Raw genomic sequence first — 26,428 nt, 5'->3', positions numbered from 1 at the left:
AAATATGCCTTGTGAAGCATCATTTAAAACTAACAACACACCAATAATCAATATTCTTGTGTAATGTATGCATGAAATGCATATTAAGAGTTATAAACATAAGCTGAAATTATGACTACAATGTGTTTACCAGATAAGTCTGGAGAGCAGGTATGCCGGTTTCTCAAAGACAAAGAACAGATGATGACTCTAGCCAGGTGTCATCAAAGGTGACTGTCAATCACCTGTCAAGTGACCATTCCTTGGCAACGAAAGGGGGGCAGGAACAGATTGATGTGCATTTTCGCAAAAAACAACATGGAACCTCTTTCACCACAAGACCCCATGTCTCCATCCTCACAGCTAGAGTGAGCTTTATCTAGGGGTAACCTCAGGAAAATGCATTTCAAAGGGTGACTGGACTACAAAAGTGAGGGGCAAACACCCCAAGTTATCTCTCTCTTTCACCTAACAAGACAAAGGAACCAGCCTTTTGATTTTGGGCGGGAGAGCTTGACCTGTGAATTTGGTCCATCATGTTGCTGGGAGCCTGTGGTAAGGATTTTACCTTGAACCAAGTGTAGCTTAAGTTTGAGCTACTAAGAAACATTTTACCTTTATTTTTTGTAACCATTTCTAACTTTAATACATTATACTTGTACTCACATAAAACCAATCTCCTTGTAGGTAAATAAACTTGTTTTATTTTTAATCTGAACTAATCTGGTGCTGTGTTTAAACTGAACTGTTTGGTAACTCCAGTTAAAGTAGTAAATTGTTGAATATTGACCCTTTACAGGAGCAATGGACCTTTAATATATGAAATGCCTAGGAGAGGGCTGGACACTGCAGAACACATATTTTTGGGGGGAAACCTAGGAATGGGAGTGAGTTGGGGTTACCCAGCAAGTAGTAACCAAGGCTATGGAAGCTAGAGTGTAACTGGAGTGTTGCTGACAGGCTGCTGGATCAGGGCTGCAGCTATACACAGACACGCAGGGTGTGACCTGCATGCTGGTAGGTTGTTTGTCAGAAGCCCTAATTGGGAGCTACAACAGCAAAGCATTGTGAGGCATCCCAAGTCTTAGGGCAAGCAGTGACAGAACCCTCGCTGGACGGGATTGCACCCCCCAAAGTGACACACCCAAAAGGCTCATAATCAAAAGTGGGTAAAATATGAAATAAAACAGTATAGATCCTTAAATTGTAAGCCCTGAAGGACTCATTATGAGAATCTAATCTGACCTCCTGCATAGCACAGGGCATAGAATCTCACCCAGGAAAAAAGCCAAAGGTCCAACAATTATTAATTGTAGGGCTAAGACCTGCCTGGGATTTGAATCAATCATCTCTCTCACCATAAGTGAGAATCAGACACATAAGCCACCAATGTACCCTAAAACTGGTTAGGAACTGAACCTATCTCCTCCTACACCCCAAGACACTATCTTAGGGTGACCATACATCCTGTTTTGGCTGGGAAAGTCCCCTTTTTAAGCCCTATCACAGACGTCCCGACTTTTTTGGCTGAATGAGGTATTTGTCCCATTTGCTCTTGCCAAAAAAGTGGTGTGTGCCCCCCTGATGGGGTGCAGAGGAATATTCGGGGGAGGGGGAGGCAAGCGATGATGCCAGCCCTGCATGGTGAGGCTTGGCCAAGCAGATCGGGCCAGCCCCTTGCAGAGGTGGGGGGGTCTCAGATGATCAGCTGGGACCAGCTCCTCACGGTGTCCTGTTTTCACTTTGAGAACTATGATCACCCTACACTATCTTAACCCTACATTAACCATTAACTGTACTGACACGTACCATCTAAATAGAGTGACTGTGGACCTGGCATCCATCTGTCTAATCTATCCAGGATCCTACACCACACAAATCACCCTGCAGCTGGAAGTCTTCAAAGAAGGAGTGGGATTTGAGGAGGGATTTGGGAATGAAAGGAAAATAACCAATCTTATAATGGGAAACCTCATCTTCAAAAGTTTTCTCCAGGCCTCTGCTTCCCTTTTTTAGATTTCCCAACATACACAATTTTCAGATGGAATGAAAACATGTCAAGATTATAAGTTCTTTGCAGAAGGGAGTGTGTCCTATGGAGCTGTATAAACATTTTGTAATAATTAATTAATTAAATGTGACAAACTCTTTTGAATTGTTTTGAGATGATATTGTCACTTATTTCAAGGTTATTTACTTTAACATATAAATCTGACTATACTTCATTGAAAAGAGGAGTGATTCCTAAAGATTGAGGTTACAATCTTATTGTCTGCAAAATATCTAAGATGAGAAACGTCTTTTCATTACCATTCTTGATTTAAGACAAATTCTTTCATCCCTGCAATCTGTAGCAGCAAACTGCAAACCATATTTTCCTTTCATGTCAAGCTACAATATCAGATTTTTCCTTTCAAGCTGGTTTATGTTGTCATTCTAGTTTATGATGCTGGTTTATGATATATAACTTGACCACCATGGTATTGGCACACTGCATAGGACTTTGTCTGTTATGACATCTTACCTCAGATGGCTGTGATAAATGCTGAGAATTTGCATTAACACTGACATTTTGATCCCAGCACAAATTATTGTTTTCATGCCAAGATGGTGAATGGAGGATCCTTTCAATGAGTTGAGAATCCAAATTAACACTCTCCTAAGCATGCAAAGTATAAGAAGTGCTCTCCAAAATCAAAGCATTTGAGAACCACTGTTCTACTGCCCCTGCTTCTGTGCCCAGTGTGTGCCCCCTCTCTGTAGCTTTCAGACTTCCCTGGACATTCAGGAACTGAGCTCACATTCAACTCGTATTCAATTCTACCCAGGTTCCCAGAATCAGGACAACTGCTCCAGGCCCCTTTAAAGTTGTGTGACACAATATGTCCTCACAACCAAAATGGTAGCGGCAATTAATGTAATTTTCATCTCCTTCCCTGCACCAGCTGACCCTCCTGCACCTTGGTAGTATTCACTCTGATAAGGGCAAGCATTAGCACTGACACCTGCTCTCCCTTGGGATTTCCACTTGGGAAGGGTAGCTTTAATTTACAGCTTAGGGATCAGCACATTACCCTGCTGACCTAACCACACATCCTCTCCCAACAGTAATGCCCACTTTGGGGCTCGGTAAAGACTTGATTGAAACCACTGTCCACTTTTTGCCTTATGGGCCATGTGCTTGAACTGCTGATAGAAACTGCTGCTGAGTCCCTATGGACTCTTCTCTTTAAGCACAACCCACAGTTCTCAGGCACTGATTCACACCAGAGTTCTGTAGTTACAGAAAGAGTGCCAATTGTTTTCTGCAAGCCATGGAAGGATGAAAGAGTGAACCAAACTTTCATCAGGGTGTGTTTTAGGTAGTACAGAACTGGCCATTCTACTCCAAAACTTCCTGTCTTGGTTAAAATCTCAACTGCTTCCATTGTTTTATTTTCCTTTTGGTCTCAAGAAATTCATATCCTTTCAAAACATCTTTTTGAAGTAATTCCTAATTAGAACAGGTATGGAATCCTACATAAATGATTTATAATAATTTCCTTAGTGCATCTAGAATGCCCATTTACTCAGGTGAATGAAAACAGCTCTCCATGGTAAGCTCTCTGGGGAAGAGACTGTCTTTTGCTTCTGTATTTGTACAGCTCCTGGTTCATGACTACCATACGGCTACTGCAACACAAATAAATAATATGGGCTAAGATGTCATTTCTGGGTGTTTAAAAGTCTGGGTCAAGGAACACAGTTAGTCCATAATCAGAGCATTATCTGTTCCAGGAATAACTAGTTCTCCAGATCGTAATTTCATCATAGCAATGTCCTTTTGTGAAGGTATACTTAGTTCATGTACGTACCTTCCTGTGGAAAGTGGCCAGGTCCTGAAATACTTGTACATGTAAGTAAAGTATTAAGCCATTCAGAGCTGCTATGCACAGTGGCCCCTTTCCCTCATCTATGACTTTGTTTTCACTGCCCCAAAACAGTGTTTTTTTACCATGAGATAGCTATGAGTATGGCTACACTGTAAAGAAAACCTCACAGCACTGAGTCTCAGAGCCTGGGTCAACTGACTTGGGCTCATGCAGGGCTAAAAATAGCATTGTAGATGTTCCTACTCCAGCTGGAGTCCAGGAGCTAAGACTCGGTGGGGGTGAGGGTCTAGCCCGAGCAGGAATGTCTACACTGCTATTTTTAGCCCCACCGCCTGAGCCCTGTGAGCCTCAGTCAATTGACCTGGGCTCTGAGACTCTGCGCCGTGGGTTTCTCTTTGCAGTGTAGGCATACCCCAAAATGTGTTAGCTTTACCCACTGTACAATCCTAGTGCTTTTTCCTACAAAGTAGATAGGTAAGGTCAACAGTATCCTCCTTCCTCCTACCCACAATGATCGACCTCCCCTAGCTACCTCAGAGTAAAACTACAATGCCCTGTGTCCACTAGGATTTTGCAACAGGATAGCTAGCCATCTTTCTTTGCAGTGACGACATAGTTTAACTGCCCATAAAGTGCATCTTCTCTCTACCCCTCTGATACTCTTCTCTGTTACTATCTTTCGCAGAGATTTAATTCTCAGAGAGACACAGAATATGCTACAAATTTTATAAATACAGGGAAAAACACTGCAGGTGAAGGAGCTGATGGGGGACAGGGACACACACTGCTTTACCTGCTGGTTTTGATAGGCTGTCACTGTGGTGAAGACAGTTTCAGGGAAGTTGAAAGTTTTCACTCCATCACCTGCAGGGACTGGTTTTGTAGGAGACAGATCACTGCTGAAGTCCTTGCGGATAACATGAACTCGAGGCTGGTACTTGTGCATTGAATGTAGGATTATCTTTAAATAAAGAAGAGAGGGGGAAATTATTTGCCTTCAAGGCTCCTATGCTTGGCTACATGGGGATGGGGGCAGGCTAACAAATCCCGAGACTTAGCCTACTGTGATATAACTGCACAGTCTTTACGCTTGTCTGACAACTGAGTGAGATTCAGCCAGTGATCCCTCTGTGGTGTGTGTATATGTGGAGCCACCCCAACAAAACTGAGCTCCTATCCAAAGGGAGCCCTGGGACTGGGGGACAAGAGTTTATACATCAATGTGTTTAGGCAATGTCCCTGAGTGCAAGCAATGGGGCTGGGTAAGAGATCTTTCTAGCTTTTGTGTGGAATGGTTGCATCCCTGGGCTTGGAGCAGCAGAGCTGAGAAGTGTGATACCTCCCTGGGACGTGGTGGGAGGTGTGCTGGGGCAAGGGCATTGAGATTAGCTTCTGACTTACGTGGCCTTGATCATCAAGCTCGTTGTTGGTCAGCTTGAGTTTATCAAAACTGACAACCTGCCTCATCCAGGTGTCGCCAGAAGCCAACGAGTCGGGATGGATATACACCCTGGGAGGCACTGGGGAGTCGGCGTTGCCCGCCACCATCCACTTGGAGCTGTGATACACGTACCTGAGAGAGAGGGGTGAATCTTTACGGCTAAGGAACCCAAGAGCCAGTGAAGAAGGAACATTGCCAGAGCTCCCCTTCCCCGCCACCCTGCCATACACGCGCCAAGGCCTCATGCACAGTTAGGGGGAATGTGCTTTACTGCAACCTTTCACCTTGCAAACGCAAACCAGATAATCGAACTGAACGAGTGGCTGAGGGATTCTTTATTAAAACCACCTTCCCAGTTCCTCTCAGCTATAAAGCTCTGCCATGTGTGCTGTCCTGGCTCCTTAACCCTTTCTGTGCTGGAATACAAGTCTGTGAAAATAGTGCTGAATACTTCTTTATTTCTAGAAGACAAACCTGTGGGGGTGGGTGGGGGACCTCTCACACTGGGCTGTTCAGCATATACATTCAGGGTGGATTGATTTGACTCAAAGTGATTTAAATCACTGATTTTAATCATGTTTTAAATCAGCAAGCAAGAACTCTCGATTTAAGTCATCTATTTTCATCTTGTTTTGCATTTATACTTTTTAGTTCTTTTCTTAAAGAGAAGATGATTCTCACTGGTTGGTAACCATTAAAACACGTTGATATAGAACTAAATATAGCCTTTACACTAAATTGGATACGTCTTTTTGCTACCAGGGGATAAACTGTATCTACACACATTTATGTAAGCAATCATATAGTTTCACATATGTTTATTCAGATTTTTAATTTTTACATTTTTATTTTATCATTTCTTATTTACTAGATGATGACAATGTTTTTTGATTTTTGATTTTTGTCAACTCTGGATGGAAATTCAAATGCCTGAGAGCATCAGTGCATGGAGAGCTACTCCAGTGCTGCATCCTAAATACAGATCTGCAGATAGCTCAGTCCTGACCTGCAGCACTCCCTGCTATTGCCCATCCCATGGCTCTCTTGGTGAGTGATTGTTAATCCTGGCTAATTGTGAAATGCACACAGACCAAGAGAGACTAGAAAGAGAAAAATTGATTATTACTTGAATCAGAAGGCCGGGTTTGAATCCTGGTCTCCAGAAATGCAAGGGAGGGAATGTCTGAATCCCCTGACCCAGTGAGATCCTCAGTACGCTGGATCAGAGGGTGTAAATCAGCATTGCACTACGGATGTCAGTGAAGCAATGCTGATTTGCACCAGTTGGGGAATCTGACTCAATTTCTCTCTGATTGAAGCATGCAGCTTTACACTTGTGTATCGTGGTGAATGTTTTTCCCAGCCTCTCATTCTTTTGGTATTCTGAGTCTAGCTCTCATGGTGGTCCTCATTCTGCCATTGAAAGGCTTACCTGTATCTCTTGTTATCCACAGGGACAATGTCCATGGCTATGTAATACTGCTGGTGAGGGTCTAAGCCTGTAATTTTCACTCTCATGGCTGGAAACATTCTCCTAGAAAAACAAAAGTAAAAATGAAGAAGAAAATGGTGAATGCAGCTTGAGAGACTCGTTGGGATCTTGTTGGACAGCAGGAGCAGCCATAAGAATATTGCTGCATGAAGACTGTAATGCAGGTCCTGCTTGTAGGACTGACTTATGGGTAGATATGACATCAGCTTGGTGTGGATGCTATAGTTGTTATCTTGGTAGGTTACCAGATGCCTTCTTCTGTTCTAGTTTCCTGGTGCATAGTTCTTCCATAGCTACTTCAGGGTTAATTGTCTTTGATTCACCAGTCTTGTTAGATATTGGCATTTAGATTTTTGTCCTTCTGCTCATGAGTCTTTGAACTGGTAATGCTAATAAAGTATTGTGAGTCATGCTTCAATAGTCCAAAAATACTGAATCTGGATCCCTTGAATCCACCAAGGCTATTTTTATCAAGTTATTTGCTATTTGTACTGACTTTTCTGTTAAGCCTCTACTATACAGAGTTAAATGAGTTGATATGGTGTGCTTGAACTGATATATCAAAAAGTATTGCTGAAACGAGCCCCTCATGAATTGTGAGCCATTACTAACTCCACTAGAATCCCCCGGAAAGCAAACTGTGATTTACAATGAGTTACTACATTGCTTTTCAAAGTGTTGTGCAACAACTTACAAAAAATTAAATATTGGTCCACTGATAAGAGGCAATCTTTCCTTTCTAATGCAAATAGCTTTGGCAATGAAGAATCTTCTGTGGTTTCAGGGATTGTTTTGCATTCTGTTCCCAATATGAACTATAAATTTCTCACTTTACCTTCAACGACAACATTCATCGCTGGCCAGAAACAGACATCACAGACTCTCTTCTGACACTTTTCAGTACCCAGGTGGACACTGTGGATTATGCCTAGCATTTTTGACTTCACGCTGTAGAGTGTTGTGACGCCAAGCCCTTGTAAAGAATCCTGTTATATGAAGCAATGCCATCTGTATAGCCCCAGAAAGGTTTTTATGCTTGAAGATGCCTGGACTTTTTCTGGTGGCTGTTCATCTAGCATTACCCTTTCAAGCCACTGTAATGTTGGGACTTTTTGTGTTTCTTCATTGAGCAGATCAATTTTAGTTCTGGAAACCGGGGTAGTCCTTAAGTCATATTTACATCCAATTCCCCTTCCTGAAGAGCCTCGCTTTGCTGTTCATAGGCACTCTTAAATGCACATCTCTCATATGAATTTGCTTTATTGGGCCTATATTTCACATTTAATGAGAACTTTTGCCATTTCATAATCATTCTCTGAAGTCTAGGTAGTGCTTTGCACATTAGTTTTTGTAATATAAATTCCAGTGACTTATGGTCTGTTTCTGTCTTGATTGATTTCTACCCATAAACATACTCCTGAAAATGTTCAAACCCAAAAATCAATTGTAAGCATTTTTGTTCAATCTGAGCACACTGGGCATAGCTCTGTTGTGATTAGCAAGCATAAGCCACTAGGCAAGCATCTTGCAGAAGGACAGTCTCCCACCTATGAGCTTGCTTTGTCTGAGACAGTAGGTTCTTTGTTAAACTCAAAATATTTCAGTACTGGTGCTTCTGTGGCAGCATTTTTAATTTCCAAAAGCCTTTCTCTTGCCAATCATTCCACTGCCATCCTGAACTGTCCTCAAACATCATCCTAAGTGAAGCAGAGTGAGACTGGTGTAATGGGGCACCCGAAAGTATCAAACTCTGACAAGTAATTATAATTCCATTTCTCCATTAGGTGGCAAGCTCCTCCTTACAGGATGAGAATAATTTGGGATGGAAGAGACCCAGTAAGGCATATCTAGACCAATGCACAACTCATCCCTCTCCAGAGTGTATTCTCCAGGGCTTTGTTTTAGCTAGTTTTAATGTTTTAAGTAATGGGTCCTTTACTACATCCCTTGAGAGACTTGCACAATCTAGTAGACCTTACATACAAGATGCTTTTTCTTCTTTTCAGCAGAGAAGAGTGACATGCTTGAGAAAAAAAAATTACATCCTCCTCCCCTCTTTGGTTCTCCTCCAAACTGAATTTAACCTCATTTGAGGCATAGGATAAGTCTACACAGCAAACAGAGGTGTGACTGCAGCATGTGTAGACATACCCAAACTAGCTTTATTCTAGCTAGTTTAAACAACAACAGCGGTGAAGCTGAGGCAGGATGGGTGGCAGCACAGGCTACCAAGTTGAGTACACACCCAGAGTCTTGGGGAAGGTTTCTACAGCTAGTGTTGCTGTCCATGCTGCTGCAACTCCACTGCTATTGTTATGTAAACAAGCTGGGGTATGTCTACAGGTGCTGCATTCACACCTCTGACTGTGATGTAGACATACGCATAGAAATTGGGTCAAAGTATCAGGGAGGTTGTAACAGCAACACAATATGTCCTCCTAGCAGATGCCCTGCACACACACACACACACACACACACACACTTACTTTTCTCACTTTGTGGCAAATTATCATCCAGCAATCCAGAACTGGGGCCTGACCAGGGAGTTAGCCCTTTCCCTAGCTCTCCAACATTCAACAAGTTCCATCCAATGTCCAACAAGTTCCACAAAGACTTGCCACACCATTAGGTATAAAGTGGAAGAAAGAGACAATGGAAGAATTTAACTGTATTTCTTCAAACATTTTTTAAAGGGTCTGTTGTAAGGGTGTGGGAGATGGGAGGGTATTTTATTCTTTCCCAACCAGTTCACGCTTTCCAGATGGACAGAGGGTGGGGAAGGAGGAAGTGCCAGTTCATAATCTCTGTGATGTGCTACTGAGCCACTGCTTGACCTAGCCACAGCTCTTCTACTTTATTCCAAAAAGAAGGAAAATTTAGATCGATTAATTATTGAATCTCACTTCGCAAGGGGCATTCACAAGAGGAGAAAAGGAAAAACACACTGTGGTCCCTGGGGCCCAGTCAGCTAGAATGAGAGGTATAAAACTGTCAGAAGAATTCTGTGCAGGCACCCCTTAGTGAGAATGTGGATGTATGTATTGGATGGCGTTAGTTTCATAGCTGAACAACTAAATAAATTAAAAGAAGAATGATGGACTAGCCTAGAGCGGCATTACCTTGTTTCTACCACAATGACTCATTAAACCTGCCAAGTCACATGGGTACAGGATGTGGCATTTTATAGCCCAGCTCTTCTTAATTTGAAAGAGGAGGCTGTGGAACAGTTTAAAAGATAAGTCATGTTTCAGTGGGTTGATGAGGAATCCAGGATTAAATCTGAGGCTCTTTGGGTCTAAATCTGTGTACCACATTGGGAAGATTGAATGCAGTATATTCCAAATGACTCTCTCCAATGCTAAAACCTCAAGTGTAAGGTTGCAGAATAGCCAAAGGGGTTGGTTGCACATGAAATACTTTGTAAAAGATTACCACAGCCCATTCAACAGGCTTAAAGGGTAATCTCTGAGATAATTGGAAAAAAGTTTATGCATCCCCCTGCTTTCATAAAAATGCTACAGCTGAAAAAATTGGGTTTATTTGTAAAGTTTTGTAGAAAAATATTGTTTTCTTTCGCCGTGGCTGTAAAAGTAGCTCAAAGTTCTTAGACATAAGGAACTACCACAGTGGGCATCCAGCGGGGACTGATGGATGAAAGGGAGGAAATAGAAGAGAATGGGCTAATGACTTCATTAATGGTCAAGCACACGTCATCTAGAAAGATACCAACTAGCTTCACAGTTAATAATTATACTCACAATTGCTGTATGTATGTAAAGGGAATACATGAGTTTCTGGTATGGTACAATATGGTGATTTTATTTTAACATGACTTTGGGATGACCAAGTTACTTACTACTCAGCAGTAAAGTGGTCTTTAAACGTAAGCTCGTATAAAATCTTCAAAACACACACATGCACCATATATTCTCTCTATATGGAAAAAGTGTGTGGGCATGGTAGCCTTCTGGATGAAATGTGCTTGAATTAAATCACCATCATTAGTTTATTTGTGAGGGTTTTTTAAATAGTATTATTGGTACAGCTCTTCATCTAATTCCTCCTACAATGCCAGGCCGCCATAATACCATGAATTCAAATGTATAGGACTCTTGGGGCACAGAAAACTATAAACTAATAATATTTTTAAATCTCTAGTAACTACTTAAAATAGCTTTTGCATACACAACATATTGATTGTGAGCCATATCTGAGGATCTTTCAGGGCTAGAAGGAAGTGCTAATTTGGGGCAGCCAGCACATTTTCTTGGTATAAACTTTTTTGTTTAATACAGAGACAAGGTCTCCGTTTTCCTTTGTGACAAGTGTTGACACACTGTGGTGACAGGGATCAGATATACATTCCAAAGTTGGGGACTTCCTCATTCCCATGGTTTAAAGCTCTGGTTTCTAACTTTGCTGAGTCACGAGATACTGGCCCGATATTCTATGACGGGAGTGTGCACATCTAGACTTTGGTCAAGTTTGATTTGGGGGGAAACACCACATCGGAGGGAAAGAAAAAAACAGTTCTCTGGCAGGTTGTTTTAAAACACAATGGTAGGTGCTTGAAGCTGTTCAGATGTTGGAAGATTTCCCAGCGTAGGCGGATTAATGAGCAGAGGGAAGGTGAGGGGTTAAAAGTTAAATATAACAACAATTAGAAAAAAAGCACAAAACAATCAACTTTGAAACACCAAGCTTCTTCGTTACTCACACTTGCTTTAGCACCAGGCTCATGTAGGGCCTCCAAAACCCAAACTTTATTGGCAAGGAACAAGTCCACATGTCTGGAACCCATGACATGCAGCAGAACTGCTCCGTTGAGCATGCTTTGATCCAGGACATTGATTATAGGTAGGATCTCTCTTTTAAAGAAGTGAATAATAAGCAGTATGCTTCTGGTCCATATCCAAATCACTTTAACACTTTAATGTTGATGAGATGGGAGTATACGTTGCTATTAAATACTAGTTGCTAGTTAGCAGCATTTCTATTAAGCAGAATCTTAATGCGTCACCTTAGTATTGTTCATATTGCACAAACTCACTTATGAACTTTGATGACAAAATTCCTGTCAAAATTCTCAACACCAGATGGAGCTCTTGGCTCCCCTCCCTTCCAAACTCATCTCCCCAGACCAGTGTGAGTTGATCAAGCCAAGTGGCAAAGGAGATAGGGTAAAGTACTTTTGCTAATGGTGCCCAGCTATGAATGCTGGTAGGCTAGGAAGAGAGACTATTTTGTGGAATTTGTTTCTCCTTTGGTCAACCAGAGCATGCGTGTACAGTGAAGTGTTTCTCTCTTCTTTCAGTGCTTTTGCATGAGTGGACATCATTTTGGGACAGGAAGAAGTCTATGGTTTTGCTCAATAAGTTGTGTGGAGGATAATATATTTTGTATCATGCCCAGAGATTTTACACATTTGTTAGTGGAAAAATAAATGAAATAATCAAGGCTGTGATTTTCAAAGGCACCTAAAGGAGCTATCATTGGGATTGATCAATGGGCTCATGGTACAAAACAGAGAAAGAAGTGTCCCCTTCCCTACTAGACCTTTAAAGATTTAATATTTCCCCAATTTTGTTCCATATTAAAAATGACTTAAATGAGTGCTGTATCAGCCTATTTACAATGAAGATAGTTTTAAGGCTCTTAACTATTTTAACATTTGCTGCTAAATATCTCAGACAAGGTGTTCCAGTTCTAGAGATTGTTGAAAAATTTGGGATCGAGGGAGGAGGATCCATGGAAAATGCTGACAAAAACAAAGATTTTCCACAGAACATTGACTTTTAAAGGAAAACCTGAAAACTGAAAGCTCCCTTTGAGAAAATTGAAAAGAAGATACTTCATTTTGGATCATGTTGACCAAATCAAAAAAATTCAGGCTGGAGAAATGTCTTATTTCAGGACAGTTCAAAGTTAAAATTGGTCTACCTTTGCTGCTATGGCACTTCATGTTCAGGTGCCTCATGCCCCTATTCTCCCCTAGGGGCCAGGTTTCTTGGCTAGACTACTCTCCCATGATAAACCACAGTCTCCTCTCTTGCTGACCCATCACAGTGCATCAAGGGAATCACATGACTGTGGTGCATCATGGGAGATGTAGTCCATCTGGGGAGCCCAGCCCACAGAACAGAAGGGATGTATGAAACAACTGAACTACAACTTCCATGAGGTCTGTGGAAGCTCCAGGGATGTGGTTTAATGTCAAACCAAGTTGAAATGAAATGTTTCAATCCAGAAATGTTGAAATGTTTTGTTTCAATCAAAAATCTCAAAACAAAATGTTTTGACAATTCCAAATTGCAAGAGTCTGTTTTCAGCCAAAAGTTTTTGGCTGAAAATTTTCATCAAAAATATCTTTCAATAGAAAATGCAGTTTCTGCATAAATGAAATTTTCCAAAATTTTTGGAGGAATGCTAAAAATGAAATATTTTGTTTTGGATGAGTCTGACCCAAATCTAAATATTTCAGTTTGTTGAGCTGACCCAAAATATTTTGTTTTATTAAACTGTATCTTTCTATGCTGTCACATTGTCTTCTGGGAGTTTTAGTTCAGGTGCCTCTTGCCCCCAGAGTCTCCTGTGGGCCGGGATCCCTGGCTGGACTACATCTCCCATGGTGCAATGCAGTATCCTCTGACTGATCCACTTGGTGCCTCCTGGAAAGCACAGGACTGCAGGCACATCATGGGAAGTGTAGTCCAGCCAGGCAGCTTCTTGCCCATAGAAAAGAAGAGGGGCGTGAGGCAGTTCAACAGACAGAAATGAAACATTTCAGTTGGGGGAATATCTACATGTTTTGTTTTGCTCAAAAATGCCACACAACATTCTGCCATCAAAATATGGTGGAACTTTTCAGTACACGTAAAATTTCAGTATTTCAATTTTTCATCCACATTTGGGATGAAAATAAATATTGAAATATCAGAAATTTCCATGGGAGACTCCTGACAATAACAGTGGAGAGGCATGGGGCTGACATCTCCTCATATAAATCACTCATTCCAATTATGGATCCCAGTATGCACAAACCTGAGGAATAAAACAGGATGTTAGCCCCTTGATCTCAAAGCCATTACCCCTTCTTGTTTCTCATGTTCAGTGGGGATGGGTCTTAATTTAAGTTGTAGGAGATGAAGGAACTGTAATTCATCTTCCAAATTTTCTCAAGCTGGGAACATCAGGACATTTGATGAATCCCAAAAGAGATTTCAGCTCACAAATACCTTTCTCTTGTGCATGCTAGTTAGGTGACTCCTGCAAACAACTGCAGAAGGAAATTGTGCCATAATCCCACCCACTGCCAGGTTTGAGATCTATAGATGGAAAATAATATTTTAACTTTTAATATTAAGTTATTCCTGTTACCCCTCCTCTTCTATTTCTGATGGGAGGACATGTACTGCAGTCTGAAAGAAAGACAACACAAAGAGTATTGGTGATCCTCTAATGATGAGGGGACCTCAATTTAGTGATGAGAGAACCTCAAAAGGTCCCAAAAGTCAGTTTGGTTCTGGTAAGCTTTCAAAGGATGGATATTTCCAAACTTTTCCCAAGCTATCTGATCCTCCTGGAGCCACAAAACAATGGTGAATATCCCACAAGAAAGGTTCCATATATGCATTTTTGGAAAAGGGGCAGAGCAGTTCATATTTTAGCCAAACTGGCTCACTCATCTTTTATCATTTCTCTGTCCATGGTGCTGATTTGTTTTTAACAAACTTAATTGGAATTAAAACACCAATAGTTTGAAACATACAGCATAAAATTAATGCCCAGAGAGCTGGAATTCTCCCTCCCCCTTCAAATCTGAGAACTCTAGAAATGTTAAGGCTAACCTCAGTTTCATTTTTGGCTAATATAAAAATGTATCTATTTCCATGAGTGAAAATGTCTTCAGTTATGGCTGATGGTATGACAAGATGAACTGCCTTTTTTTAAAAAAAATCCCAAATTACTCCTGGTTCCTCTACACTCCCAACTGAAATGTAGCTACTTCTGGAGTGGAGGATAACAGCTGTGAGAAATCCTATGTATGCACCTGTTAGTACAGGAAGCCAATAATGTACCCACCTGGAGCTGGAGGAAGATGTTAGATTGGCACAAACCTGAGTTAATTCCACTAGAACTGGGTTTAACAGAGATAGCCTCATGGGGTGTTATGGGATCTTTAAAGAACATGAATGGGCCAGGTTTCAATTGTATATCTCATCTGAAAGACAGCACTATGGCCATTGTCTCGGTATTCCCTCCAAGAGAAGACCAGCATCAACCATATCTTGATCCTGCAGTGCATGAATTTCCTTTGGATGTCTCCTCTCTCAACCTGGCTCAGCCCTGTTTAACTTATGAGATCTGACAAGATCACAGCACAAGGAGGTACAGCTACATAACTTTGACAACTGTTTGCTTTTTCTAATTCATTCATGTATTCATTCTTCTTTAAAGAAAGAAAACAAGTTTAAAACCCAGCCGTAACCATACTAAAAAGTGTATCCTCTTTCTGTTTGTTTTTATTGGGCAAGAAGCCAGGAATATCTTACCTGCCTGCTTTAGTGATGATCATCTCTGTCCCAATGTCATGGAATCTTTTCCAGAGGTCAGCACACTGCAGCTCTACCTGGATCTCCTCCATGGATGATGGAGGAGGAGGCTGGGAACCTGAGCCACCAGATGTGAGGTCAGAGTGGGAGCCAAATGAGCAGGATGTTCTCTCAGTCAACACCTCTGTGTCTGACCCAGTACTCGGCTCTGAATCTGAAAAATAGATACACCACATAAGACATTTCAGTTCTGCTGCACCAGTGGGGGAAGGAAGGAAAAGAACCAACAGTGAGAACCTCTGGAGAGTGGCGCAATGGGTTTTTATTATATGTTATTATAGTTTGTTCTGATTTATGAACTGATTTCTGGATCTGTGTTTCCAACATGACATCTAGCATTTTAGTAAAGTTTTAGAAACAGCTGATTAAAATTGCCCACAACATAAAATACAAAACATCATCATGATGCTGAGAATGAAGCACAATGTATAGATTAAAAATAGAAAGGAAAAAAATAATTCAACCCATAGTTAGATGGGCTCACTGGAAAACTACGTTCCATTTAATTGCACATCATCCCACACTACTATTGCAGAGTTAGCTATTTTTAGACAAAGTACTTTTTTTCCTTTTAATACCCTTGTCATCAAAAATAATGAAGGGTTTTTTGTTTTTGTTTTTTGGCAGCACCACTTTGAAAATGTATTTTATTTGTTCCTATACATAGACAGTGAGTTATATGGGCCTGTAGTGCCCATGCTCCACCAATATTCAGGAACATGGGCCCGGCTCCACCAGTGTTGGGGCTTATATTTTCAGAGCCATCCCATCCATAGGACAAACCGGGGCAACTGTTCCCGGCTCTGCGCTTCAGGGGGACACAGGGTCCAGAGCAGTCTGGAGGTTAGCGGGGGGCCTGGTGCCAACAGCAGCTCTGTCCCACCTCTTCCCGCTCCTGCCCCACCCCTGCCCTGTCCCCACTCCACTCCTTTCCCCAATCCCCCCGCCCTGCCTCTTCCTGCCCCTGCTCCTCTTCCACCTCTCCCCCATTCGAAATCTTCCCTCAAGGCCCCGCCCCGCCTCTTTCTGGTTTCCACATCCTCCCCTGACCAACGCCGGGAGCCGGCAGGGCGGAGCGGAACAGAGCGGGCTGGGGCTGGGTCACTCACTGCTGCCGGCGCCAGGCCTCTTGCTAAATCCCCAGGCCGCCCTGGGCCCCACATCCTCCAGAAGTGCAGGGCCCCGCAAAGCACAGGGCTTGAGGGGGTTGTCCCAGTCCGTTCTATGTATAGGACGGCTCTGCTTGGCCCTATTCTGGGCACCACCAAAAATTATACAAACCTGGCATCCATGCTCCTATAATATAATTTTTGGAAAAATGACATTTCCTGGGAAAACAACCATGCAGCTTTTGGTGAGGAAAATGCTATAGGCTACTGAAGGACAAGGAGGAAGCATGGTAAACATATGGAATCAGTTACTGGGGAAAGCAATTGAAGCAAATGGCATAAAGGATTTCAAGAGACCCCTAGATCTCTTTGTGGAGAAGGAAGGGAGTAAAGGGGCTAGATAGAAAGGAAGAGAACTGGGACTGAGATCAACCAAAAGAAAAGCTGGCATGTTGAGCCAGATGTCTATACTGAAAATATCCTTTGAACTAACGAGCAAAAGCACAATAATCAGTAAAGTACTAGACTACTGGAGTAAATTAAAGTTCTCTTTAATAGTGGTGATTCCTTGCGCCAGTATTCACACCGAATACATCGAAATACACTTTACATCGAAAGAAATTCATAACATTTTAAAATTAGAGATTGCCTTACAAGTTGGTTTTATGGGAAATTACTTACTAATATTAATATTAAATAATCAAATGCAATTGATAAATAACATAAACGTACACAGAGACTTTCAGAACAAAGGATTCTAAGGAGCTTTGCAAATTTAAAAAAATTGATATACAAACTATATCCAAGGATGACCTCACCAACCACTCAAATGCAGCCATGTCCATGGGAGAATAAGACAACTGTTTAACGGTGTACAGGAATATTACATACCGTTTAAGACAGGAAATACTGCCCTTAGGGGACATATAGGGAGGGCTAGCACCAGGGCTAGCATCTCTTCCATTGCAAAAAGTGCGATGTAATCTTTAATCATCACAAGTGGTCAGAGTCTCAGATTTACTGTTTATCTGAAAGACATACCATCAGCAGCAGAGTACATCTGAAGGCAAAAAGCACTGGTTCAGTAAAGACTCAGAGAGAAAAGTGCCACCTACTGAACCACCAACACCACTTCCTGAAGCACATAAGGGTTCTTGGAAACCTCCTAACTGTAATGACATAGGCACAAACTGCTTAGCTCGTATCATCTGATGAATTTACAGAATAAGGTGTCATTCACAAACCTTTTGCTTCTGTAACAATCCTGAGTGAACCTGGCACTGAACCTCACTCTGAACAATTTTCAGTATAAGTCATCCCTGTGATTTCTCATTGGACAATCTCTGGCTTTAAGCAGATGCCTAGAGTCAACAGCATTTCAATGAATTGACTGGAACGGTGTGCTACTGAGATCTACAGATCTTGGGCCTGATCCTCCTCTCTCCCGTTTTACACTGATGTAACTCCAGTAGAATTACTCCTGTTTGACAATGATGTAAGTGAAAAAAGAATCAGATCCTTTTATTATAATTCACTGTCCAGATGCAAACTGTTAGTCCATTAGGCCTCCAGCAGTGGCCAATATCTTATGTGTCAATATCTGACCAACTGTGCAATGTGACACATGGGAAAATCAAATCCTTCCTTACCCCTGAAGCATGATCTGTGATTACCCCTAGATTAGACTTCAGAACAGCAAATGCTATTGTTCAGAAAATTACCCTTTTGTTTTGTTTTGTTTTTTGATTTGGGAGATGGGTGAGGAGGTCTCACTGGCATTGCCAGTTCTTTGTTCTGTAATCATTGGGACTTACTTAGCATTTTCCTTCCTTTTTGCTAAGCCAAGTCCTCCAATCTGGAGTCAATCTTAAAAAAAGATTGAGCCTGTGAAGTGCTGAGCACCTCCTTTGAGATCCAAAGTTCATTCCACTCCTAATGAATTCAAAATGAGTTGCGGGCATCCAGCACCTCAGAGTCAGCTCCATTGATTGATTTCCGACTCTGCATCCTGCAGTACTCCAAAACCATAGCATTCTATCTTGGATATGCACTGGGGTACTGAGGATCAGGGACTTCGCTGTCCCCAAGTGAGTCTGAAAATATCATAATACATAAAGGGGAATGGCCAACTTGCCCTGCTCTTTTTAGTTTTAGGTCCTAACAGAAAGAACCTGCTGCCTCCAGTCCCTAGGGTTATTCATTGAAGAGACCAGTGGCTGGCAGTAGCATAGATCATTTTGGCCCATCTACTTGTTTGTAATGGAATATAGCAGCAACACAGCCTGAGTCACTTCTGACACTTTGATCTTCTGGGCTTGGTTCTCTTCTCTTTGAATTCAACAGATTTACTTCTGGTTTACACTGGTGTAACTGTAGGGAAAATGAAGCCCTGTGATTCTGGCTATGGAGGGAGTGGTTCCTGACACAGAGAAGTGTGTGGACATGCTCAACGGTGAGCAATGGCAGGCACCAGTTACTGCTGCTGACTCAGATATTAACAAACAGGCTTTCAGGTGAGAGACGCTTCATATGGCTTCTTCTATCTCCCCCAGAGAAAGACCCCATCAGAGCCCCCGGAAGAATTGCTTCATACAAAACTCCAAGTGCCTAATCTGAGCTCCAGGGGAGGTGCAGGACACACAGGCAAGTGACTACATGTGAAAGATGGAACACTATAGTGACTGGTACCATATGAAGGCTGGCTACCTGCTGCTATACACAGCATTGATGGGCTGGGGGTTGGGAATTCATACTATTTGCTAAGTACATTTGGTTCTTAGATGTTACAGACCTATTAGGTAGAGTCTCTCCTCCTTCCAGGGCAGGATATAGTCCCTCAGAAAGGACACATCAAAACTGAGCTCTTCCATTACTGACATTAGTAAGGGTGGGGATGGAGACAATCGAGGATTCTAACCCTTTCATACTGTATCCTTACCCCTTTCACTTAGGGTGAGCTCAGTTCAGATCTGCCCTCCTTGTTTCTAACAGCCACCATGGACTTGCACCAGCTGACTTTACGGACTTTTCTCTATGAACTCCCTCCAGTCAAAAACCTACCTCCAATATATCCCTTCCCAAAATCCCATAGATTCTCTATAGCTCCTGTTGACTGGAACAACTTCCTGGACCCCTGTGTTGTTGACTCTCCCCACCTTCTCCAATCTCTTCTAAAAACAACCCTTTTCTCTCTTGCCTGTACCTCATATAGTCTCTTTCCCTCTGCTGTTCTCTGTTGTTTAACTCAGCCGTCATATATGTAGTGACGTAACTGGAAGGAAATGTTGACATTCTGTTTTCTGTGCAGAGAAGTCCCTGCCTACCACAGGAACATGCTGTCCCTTCAGCCAGCCCAGGCAACCTTCTCTCTCTAGAGAGGTTAGAGAAGGAAAAGAGAATAAAGAGTCCAAAACCTACTACCCCTCATCACAAAGAGCCTGTAGAACCAGTGTGCTGATCCCATTTCAGATGATGGAGACTGTGTCTGACCTGCATAAGAAGAGCTGGTGCTGTTTGTGAGGAACTTCTTGCAACAATATTGACAGTTAGGTTCAGAAGGTGCCCTGGGCTTTTTTTATATGCATAATAAACATCCCTAGACCTGAAGCAATGACCTTCTGTCTATTGGACTTGGTGTTTATAACAAGTTCTCCTCTTTCTATTACCCTATTGTATGGATTTTTACTGTCATGAAAGGCCCTGACCATCACATTGACCACATATCCAGCAGTCTGCTAGCATTGGCCCAGAAGAAAATGGGAATGGTTAACAGTGCCTGTGCCTATCAGTAACACCATGAGGTCACTTTGTGAGCCATCATGGATGTTGGTGCTTGGGAAGGCTGGCTGGGACTAGGGGACAAGAGGAAACTATTGTGGTTTGTTTGATGTTATGATTGATATTTTGTTAACTTTACCAATAATCCCCTTTTAGATCTCCTTTTCCTCTTCCTGCCAAATAAATTGAACCTCCTTGTGGCTTTCACCGTGGCTTTCACCATACATACTATTTTTTGTCTACGGGCTCCACAGAGCTTTGTGTGCACTACTGTGAACTGAAACTGTTCTCAGAGGCTGTGTGACACCCAATGTGCACACTTCCCAAAAATGCTACTGAGAGCCACCATAACCTGTTGCCAGTGAACTGACTATACAATGAAAAGAGGTTACTACCATCCCAACCACAGAACTCATCTCATTTCAAAGGCAAGCATCTCCTAATGGACCAACATCTCCTAATGGACCAACAGTGTTACATTGACACGAAATGGAGGTTTAGGGGTATGCCTACTGTAACAAACCATTTTTAATGGGGTATTAAATCTGACATTGTCCCTACTGTTCAGTTAAAAAAATTAAAGTCTACCTATCTGCCTTCTGAAACAACAATCCAGTATCTCCTATCAATTTTCCACTATACACAAGCCCAATATCTTCCCCACCCAGGGCTAAATTCTGCCCCAGTTTCACTGTGCAACTCTATTGATATTCCAATCCCTTGCATAGGTGTAATCAAGAGCAGAATTTGGTCCCCTCTCTCCACAGCCCAACAGCACAATGCCACCATTATGTGGTGTACAACAGGGCAGCATCCCCGACCTGTTTTCTGCAGCATAGCCGCATATCTCCACTTGCCCTGGAGTCCCACTTTATACAACACAACAGTCTACTATCTTCAAGTGCTTTCTATAACCCAGTTGCCCAGTGTCACCACACAGCAACCCAGTGCTGAAGATGAAGCCATATCAGAGCTATGAAAGGTGTTGACTTTTTTCACTAATTCTACACATTGTTTTTCAGCAGGGCTTTATTTGTACTTGGAATACAATGGAAATATTGTGCCTTATATTCAAGCATTAAGAAAAAGGACCCGTGGTCATATAAGGTAAATCTTGTATTCAAGTAGTGCAACTCGTGCACTCAAAAAATGCATTACTCTGAAGTACCCAAGCACAAACAAAGGAGTAGCATATAGGAGTGGGGAGGTGATTTTACCTCTGTACATGGCATTGGTGAGATCAGTTCTGAAATACTGAGTCCAGTACTAATATCCATGTTTTAAAAAGAATGTTGGAAAAAATTGGAGAGAGTGTAGAGAGTCACAAAAATGGTTCATGGGCTGGAGAAAATGTCTTATAGTGAGAGACTTACAGAGCTCAGTCTGGCTTATCAAAAAGAAGATTGAGAGGTGACTTGATTACAGAGTGTAAGTACCTTCAGGGGCAGAAAATACAGTGAACTAAAGGGATCTTTCATCTAGTGAGAAAAAGGGCATACAAGACCCAAGGGCTGGCAGCTGAAACCAGATAAATATAAATAAGAAATTAGGCATACATTTTAACAGTGAGAGCCATTAACCATTGGAACAAACTCCAAATGGAAGTGGTGGATTTTCCATCTCTTGATATCTCAGATTAAGACTGGATGCCTTTCTGGAAGACATGCTTTAGCCACAATACAAGTTACTTGGCTCAATATAGGGGTAAGTGGGTGACGTGTAATGGATTATGATATACAGGAGGTCAGACTGGATGAGCTAATGGTCCCTGCTGGACTTTAAACTATGAATCTATAAATCTTTGTTTTGGGAGCTGCACTTCTGTAACTAAGGGCAGAACTGGTCCACAATGACTGTCCTCAGATCTCCTAATGGGTCCTCCTATTGGTCACTTATTTTTTGGGCATTACTCATTATATTAGGCTTCAAAAATGCCTTACTGTAAAGTACCCAAGATACTAAACTACACAATATTAAAAATAAAGAGAAAAATCTTACATGTGTATAATGCCACTTGTCCAGGAACACTTTACAACCCTTAACACACACTCTCTCTCTGTCTCTCTCTCTCTCTCTCTGTTTGTGTTTGTATACATACATAGTGTGAATCCCTTCCCACTCCACTGCAATGAAAGTTTCTCTGGGCCAGAATGTGGCAGCTGTTAGGTTTTATTTATTTATTTGCACAGTTTATTTCTGTTTGCAAGCTTTGTGAACATTTTGTGCAACAGGTGGCCATTACTCTCCTTAAAGTACATTTGCTAACAATGGGAATCTATGCCCTAAATAGATCACGCAAAACCCTGCACACACGTAGACATGGCAAACTTGGGCAAGGTCACATATAGTCATACAGTGTCCCTTGTGGTAGAGACAGAACACAGCTGAAATGAATATAAAGGGAATTCCTTATTCAGGCTGCTGAACACAGACAGACCCTGTGGTTCTCTCTAGATCTCTCACTTTCATATTGGCTAATGTCAGCACCGGGGGCCTTCACAAAGTCAATCACATGTAACAGACATGCATAAAAGGTACCATGTTATTGGGACCATAAGTACAAAAGGTCACACACCTAGGAAGGCTAAGCACCTGGAGGATATAGCAACCATATAGTGGTAGCTCAACCACATAGACCTCTACCTAAGTATCCTTCATAGTAGCCAAATGCCACGTGCTAAACATAAAATACAACTGGAAGATAATTCTACAGCAGTCTGTCATGGTGTACCAGAGTGTCTTACCAAAAAATATTTCTCATTCATTCATTCATTCTAATGTATTAACTGTGCTCTCTCAAACTTGAGGTACATTATTAAAAGCGCGCAGTCCCAATTATAATACATTCATTATTATCAATATGCATTATATGTATTACACTAGCACCTACAGGCCCCAGACAATATTGGGCCTATTGTGCTAGCCACTGTAAAGACACACAGGGTCTGGTTTTCATTTACTAATGCCCCTTTACACACTCTGGCAGCAGAAAGGGGCCTCAAAATAATTTCCTTCCACTTTAAGATCTTTTACACAGCCAGAGCAGAGTAAAGGAGCTTCAACATAAATGAGAATTACGTCCATAGTGACAGACTTTACAAGCTAAATAGAGCAGGCAGACAAAAAGTGGGAGAAAGGTAAGTATTATTATCATCCCATTTTACAGATGGGGACTGAGGCACAGGCAGATTAAATGGCTTGCCCAAAGGCACCCATGAAATTTATGACAGAGTCAGGATTTCAATCCAGAGCTCATGAGCCTTGGTCCAGTGCCTTAACCACAAGGATATCCTTTTTCTCCTTCAGTAAGTTTTAGAAGTGTGCTTAATGAGGGTTATACCCATCAGTAAGGATACTGACATGCTCTAAAACTCATCGCTCTGTTAATCAATAATAGAAAAAGAAGACCGAAAATATGCCCTCGAATGTTTGACAAATGGAGTGTTACGTAGAGCCATATCAGAAATATTAATAAGAGAATCTAAAAGTGAAAACGCAAAAAGTAAACAACAGTCACTCTAGTTCAAAATGGGGTCTCACATCCACTGGACTGCATATTGCCAGGCTCCATTACTTCCTCCTTGGTTTATTCTACACAAGACTCAGTAAAGGAACATGGGTGCCAGAAAGGTAAAAAATGTGCGCCTGATTCACTGGTATGCTTCATCTGCTTGGCACTGCTCCAGAAATGCAAAGTTGTTGTACACCTATCTTAACCCACCAGTTGAATTGGATTTACTGCTCCTCTGAATTGGTAGAGCAGTGCCAAGCAGATGGAGTTTACCAGTGTATTTGGCCCTATATGTTTGTCTCAAAAAGCTAACTCTTGCTTCATCCGGGAATATGAGTATATATTCACAGCCTAAAACTTCAAAGTGGCTCTTTATCTCCCAATCAGTCCTCTTTTTCAATAGTGTTGAGGTCCCACCTAGCAGTGTGGAGGTAAAGGAAGCTTTTACATTTTGAAGATTACAGTTTGGGGCCAGATTTTTGAGAGAGCTCAGCTCCCATTTAGAGCTGCTCCAGTTGAGAATGGGAACTGCTGAATGCTGAGCTCTTCTGAAAACCTAGCCACTGGAATCTTCCTTGCAAAGCACATTACACATGTGTGAGGCAGGGGACCAGGACTGCTGTATGTGATGTTTCAGAACAGGATTTATTTGCAGGGCTTAGTCCCACAAACCAGTCAATCTGGACCTTACCCAAGATTATCTGTCACAGTCAAGAAATTCAGCCATTCCAGCAATCTGATATTAAACAAGAGCCTATTATATCAACACTATTATCTCTGGATTTATGTAACTTGCTCTCTTTTATAGTCTCCTTTATCTGCATATCCTCGTACTCCACAACTGCCCCCAGTATTAGATTGCAGGGCAACTAATCCTGGGGAATTAAAAAATTTCAATCCTTCCAGCTGCTGAGCACCCTCAACTTCCACTGAAGAAAATGGGGCTGAGGATATTCAGTATCTCAATGGACTGGACCACTAGTGTGCAAAGTGCAACTAAACTTTCAGAATGGAAGAAATCAGAAGAATCTTGAAAGTCACTGAGACATATTCTCAGCTAGCATAAATTGGCACTGCTCCACTGACTCTTAAGGACAAGGAATGACCAAATTGGCTTATAAAGAGACTGTTCAAATATCTGAGGTTAAAAAAGCCTGTACCTGAAATGGAAAAGGAGGCGGGAACCAGACAGAATATAACAAATCAGTTAACGCTGCACAAAAAAGAAAAGAGCAACATCCACCACCAAATGCAGAACAAAAGAGAGACTAAGGGTTTTTACAAATATAAAAAGTACTAAGGAGAAAGTCGCCCATAAAAAAAGGAGGAGGAGGGTATGAAATTAGTGACCTCTTTAACCTGACCAAGATACTCAGCTGTACAGACTACAAAGAACTTGTTCTACTAACATCCAAGAGTCTATGTAAAATTAAAGAGTGGAAACACACTTGAAAGGTAAGGAAAACTAAAAAGAAGACCAGGCAGTGGATACATCATATAGTGTAGCTCATATATAGAATGATTATACTTATAGATAAAATCACACAATAAATATTTAGAGATTGATCTGAACCAAAATTTTGGATCTCAATAACTGCAAAGTGAGCAGTTTTAAACCAGATCCAACCTTTATGGCTGACCCTTCCTAATCACAGCCTCTGTGGCAGTTTGTTTCTGGATTCTTCAGCTTGCACTTATCTCTATCAGCAAAAACAAAAATTGGTGAAGAAGGGAAAAAACAACAATCTCACTGCCACAAACTGCCCATAGGAATAATGCTAGAAATGTGTGATGCTCGCCCTGAGATTAAAATTCTTGAGATTAGCCATAGCCAAACTGAACCTACTGTCCATCAAACAAATTATTTCAACTCAAACAAATCAAAGATTGTAATTTTAAATGTTATGAATCCCAATTCACAGAAATGTGGTGGTTTATAAACTCCAAACAAGGGGCATTACATATGTTTCCCTATACCATCACTTTTTGCTGTGGCTATGAGCCAGAAGTATTAGGGAGCCAGTCACTATAATGAAGACTGTCTAATCCTTTCTTGGGTCCTGCTAAGCTCTTGGCCTCAAAGACCAGTGAGTTCCCTAATGTAATTACACAATGGGGGGGAAAGTATTTCTTTTTTTCACTTTTGCATGTGTTTAAATGTTCCTTTTAGTTCAATTGAATGTCCTCTTGTTCTTGTATTATGAGAATACATTAATATAAGCATTTTTTCCCTTCTCAGTATTCTTCATTATTTTAGATACCTCTATCATATCCCTTTTATATGGGATAAACTCACTAATCCCAATAAGACCTGGCTTGAAATTTTCCATTTTAATTATTTTCTGGGGAAAAAAATAAAGTTTCCACAAAAATCAAAAATTTGGGTGAGAAATTTCCCCCCTCAAAATTCATTTTTTTGTCAGGAAAGCTGAAATGAAATATTTTGTTTTGGGTTGATTCGACCTGAATTGGAATATTTTGTTTTGATGAACTGACCCAAAACTTTTAGTTTCAAATAAGTTCAGCAAAATATTAAACTGCATTTCCCTATCAGCACACTGCCTTATGGGAATTGTAGTTTGGACTCCCATTTGTCCCTATGCACTTGGATCCCATAATGCAGTGCTACCTTCTG

The 26,428-nt window shown here is 41.5% G+C and overlaps 1 protein-coding gene across 1 annotated transcript in view; it reads right to left on the bottom strand.

Annotated features, from left to right (window-relative positions):
• Positions 1-26,428, bottom strand: part of TBX15 (T-box transcription factor 15) — a 130,103-nt gene that overhangs the window by 35,169 nt on the left and 68,506 nt on the right. The window contains exons 2-5 of the mRNA XM_034766874.1: positions 15,337-15,550; positions 6,725-6,826; positions 5,253-5,424; positions 4,645-4,812 (exon numbers count right to left, since the gene is read on the bottom strand). Of these exons, the coding sequence (XP_034622765.1) occupies positions 4,645-4,812; positions 5,253-5,424; positions 6,725-6,826; positions 15,337-15,550 (656 nt within the window). The remainder of the gene's footprint in view (positions 1-4,644; positions 4,813-5,252; positions 5,425-6,724; positions 6,827-15,336; positions 15,551-26,428) is intronic.

This window comes from Trachemys scripta, chromosome 1, assembly GCF_013100865.1.
Source record: "Trachemys scripta elegans isolate TJP31775 chromosome 1, CAS_Tse_1.0, whole genome shotgun sequence".
Taxonomy (NCBI): domain Eukaryota; kingdom Metazoa; phylum Chordata; order Testudines; family Emydidae; genus Trachemys; species Trachemys scripta.
Note: the sequence above shows the minus strand (reverse complement) of the source record. Positions and strands in the feature narration are given on the sequence as shown.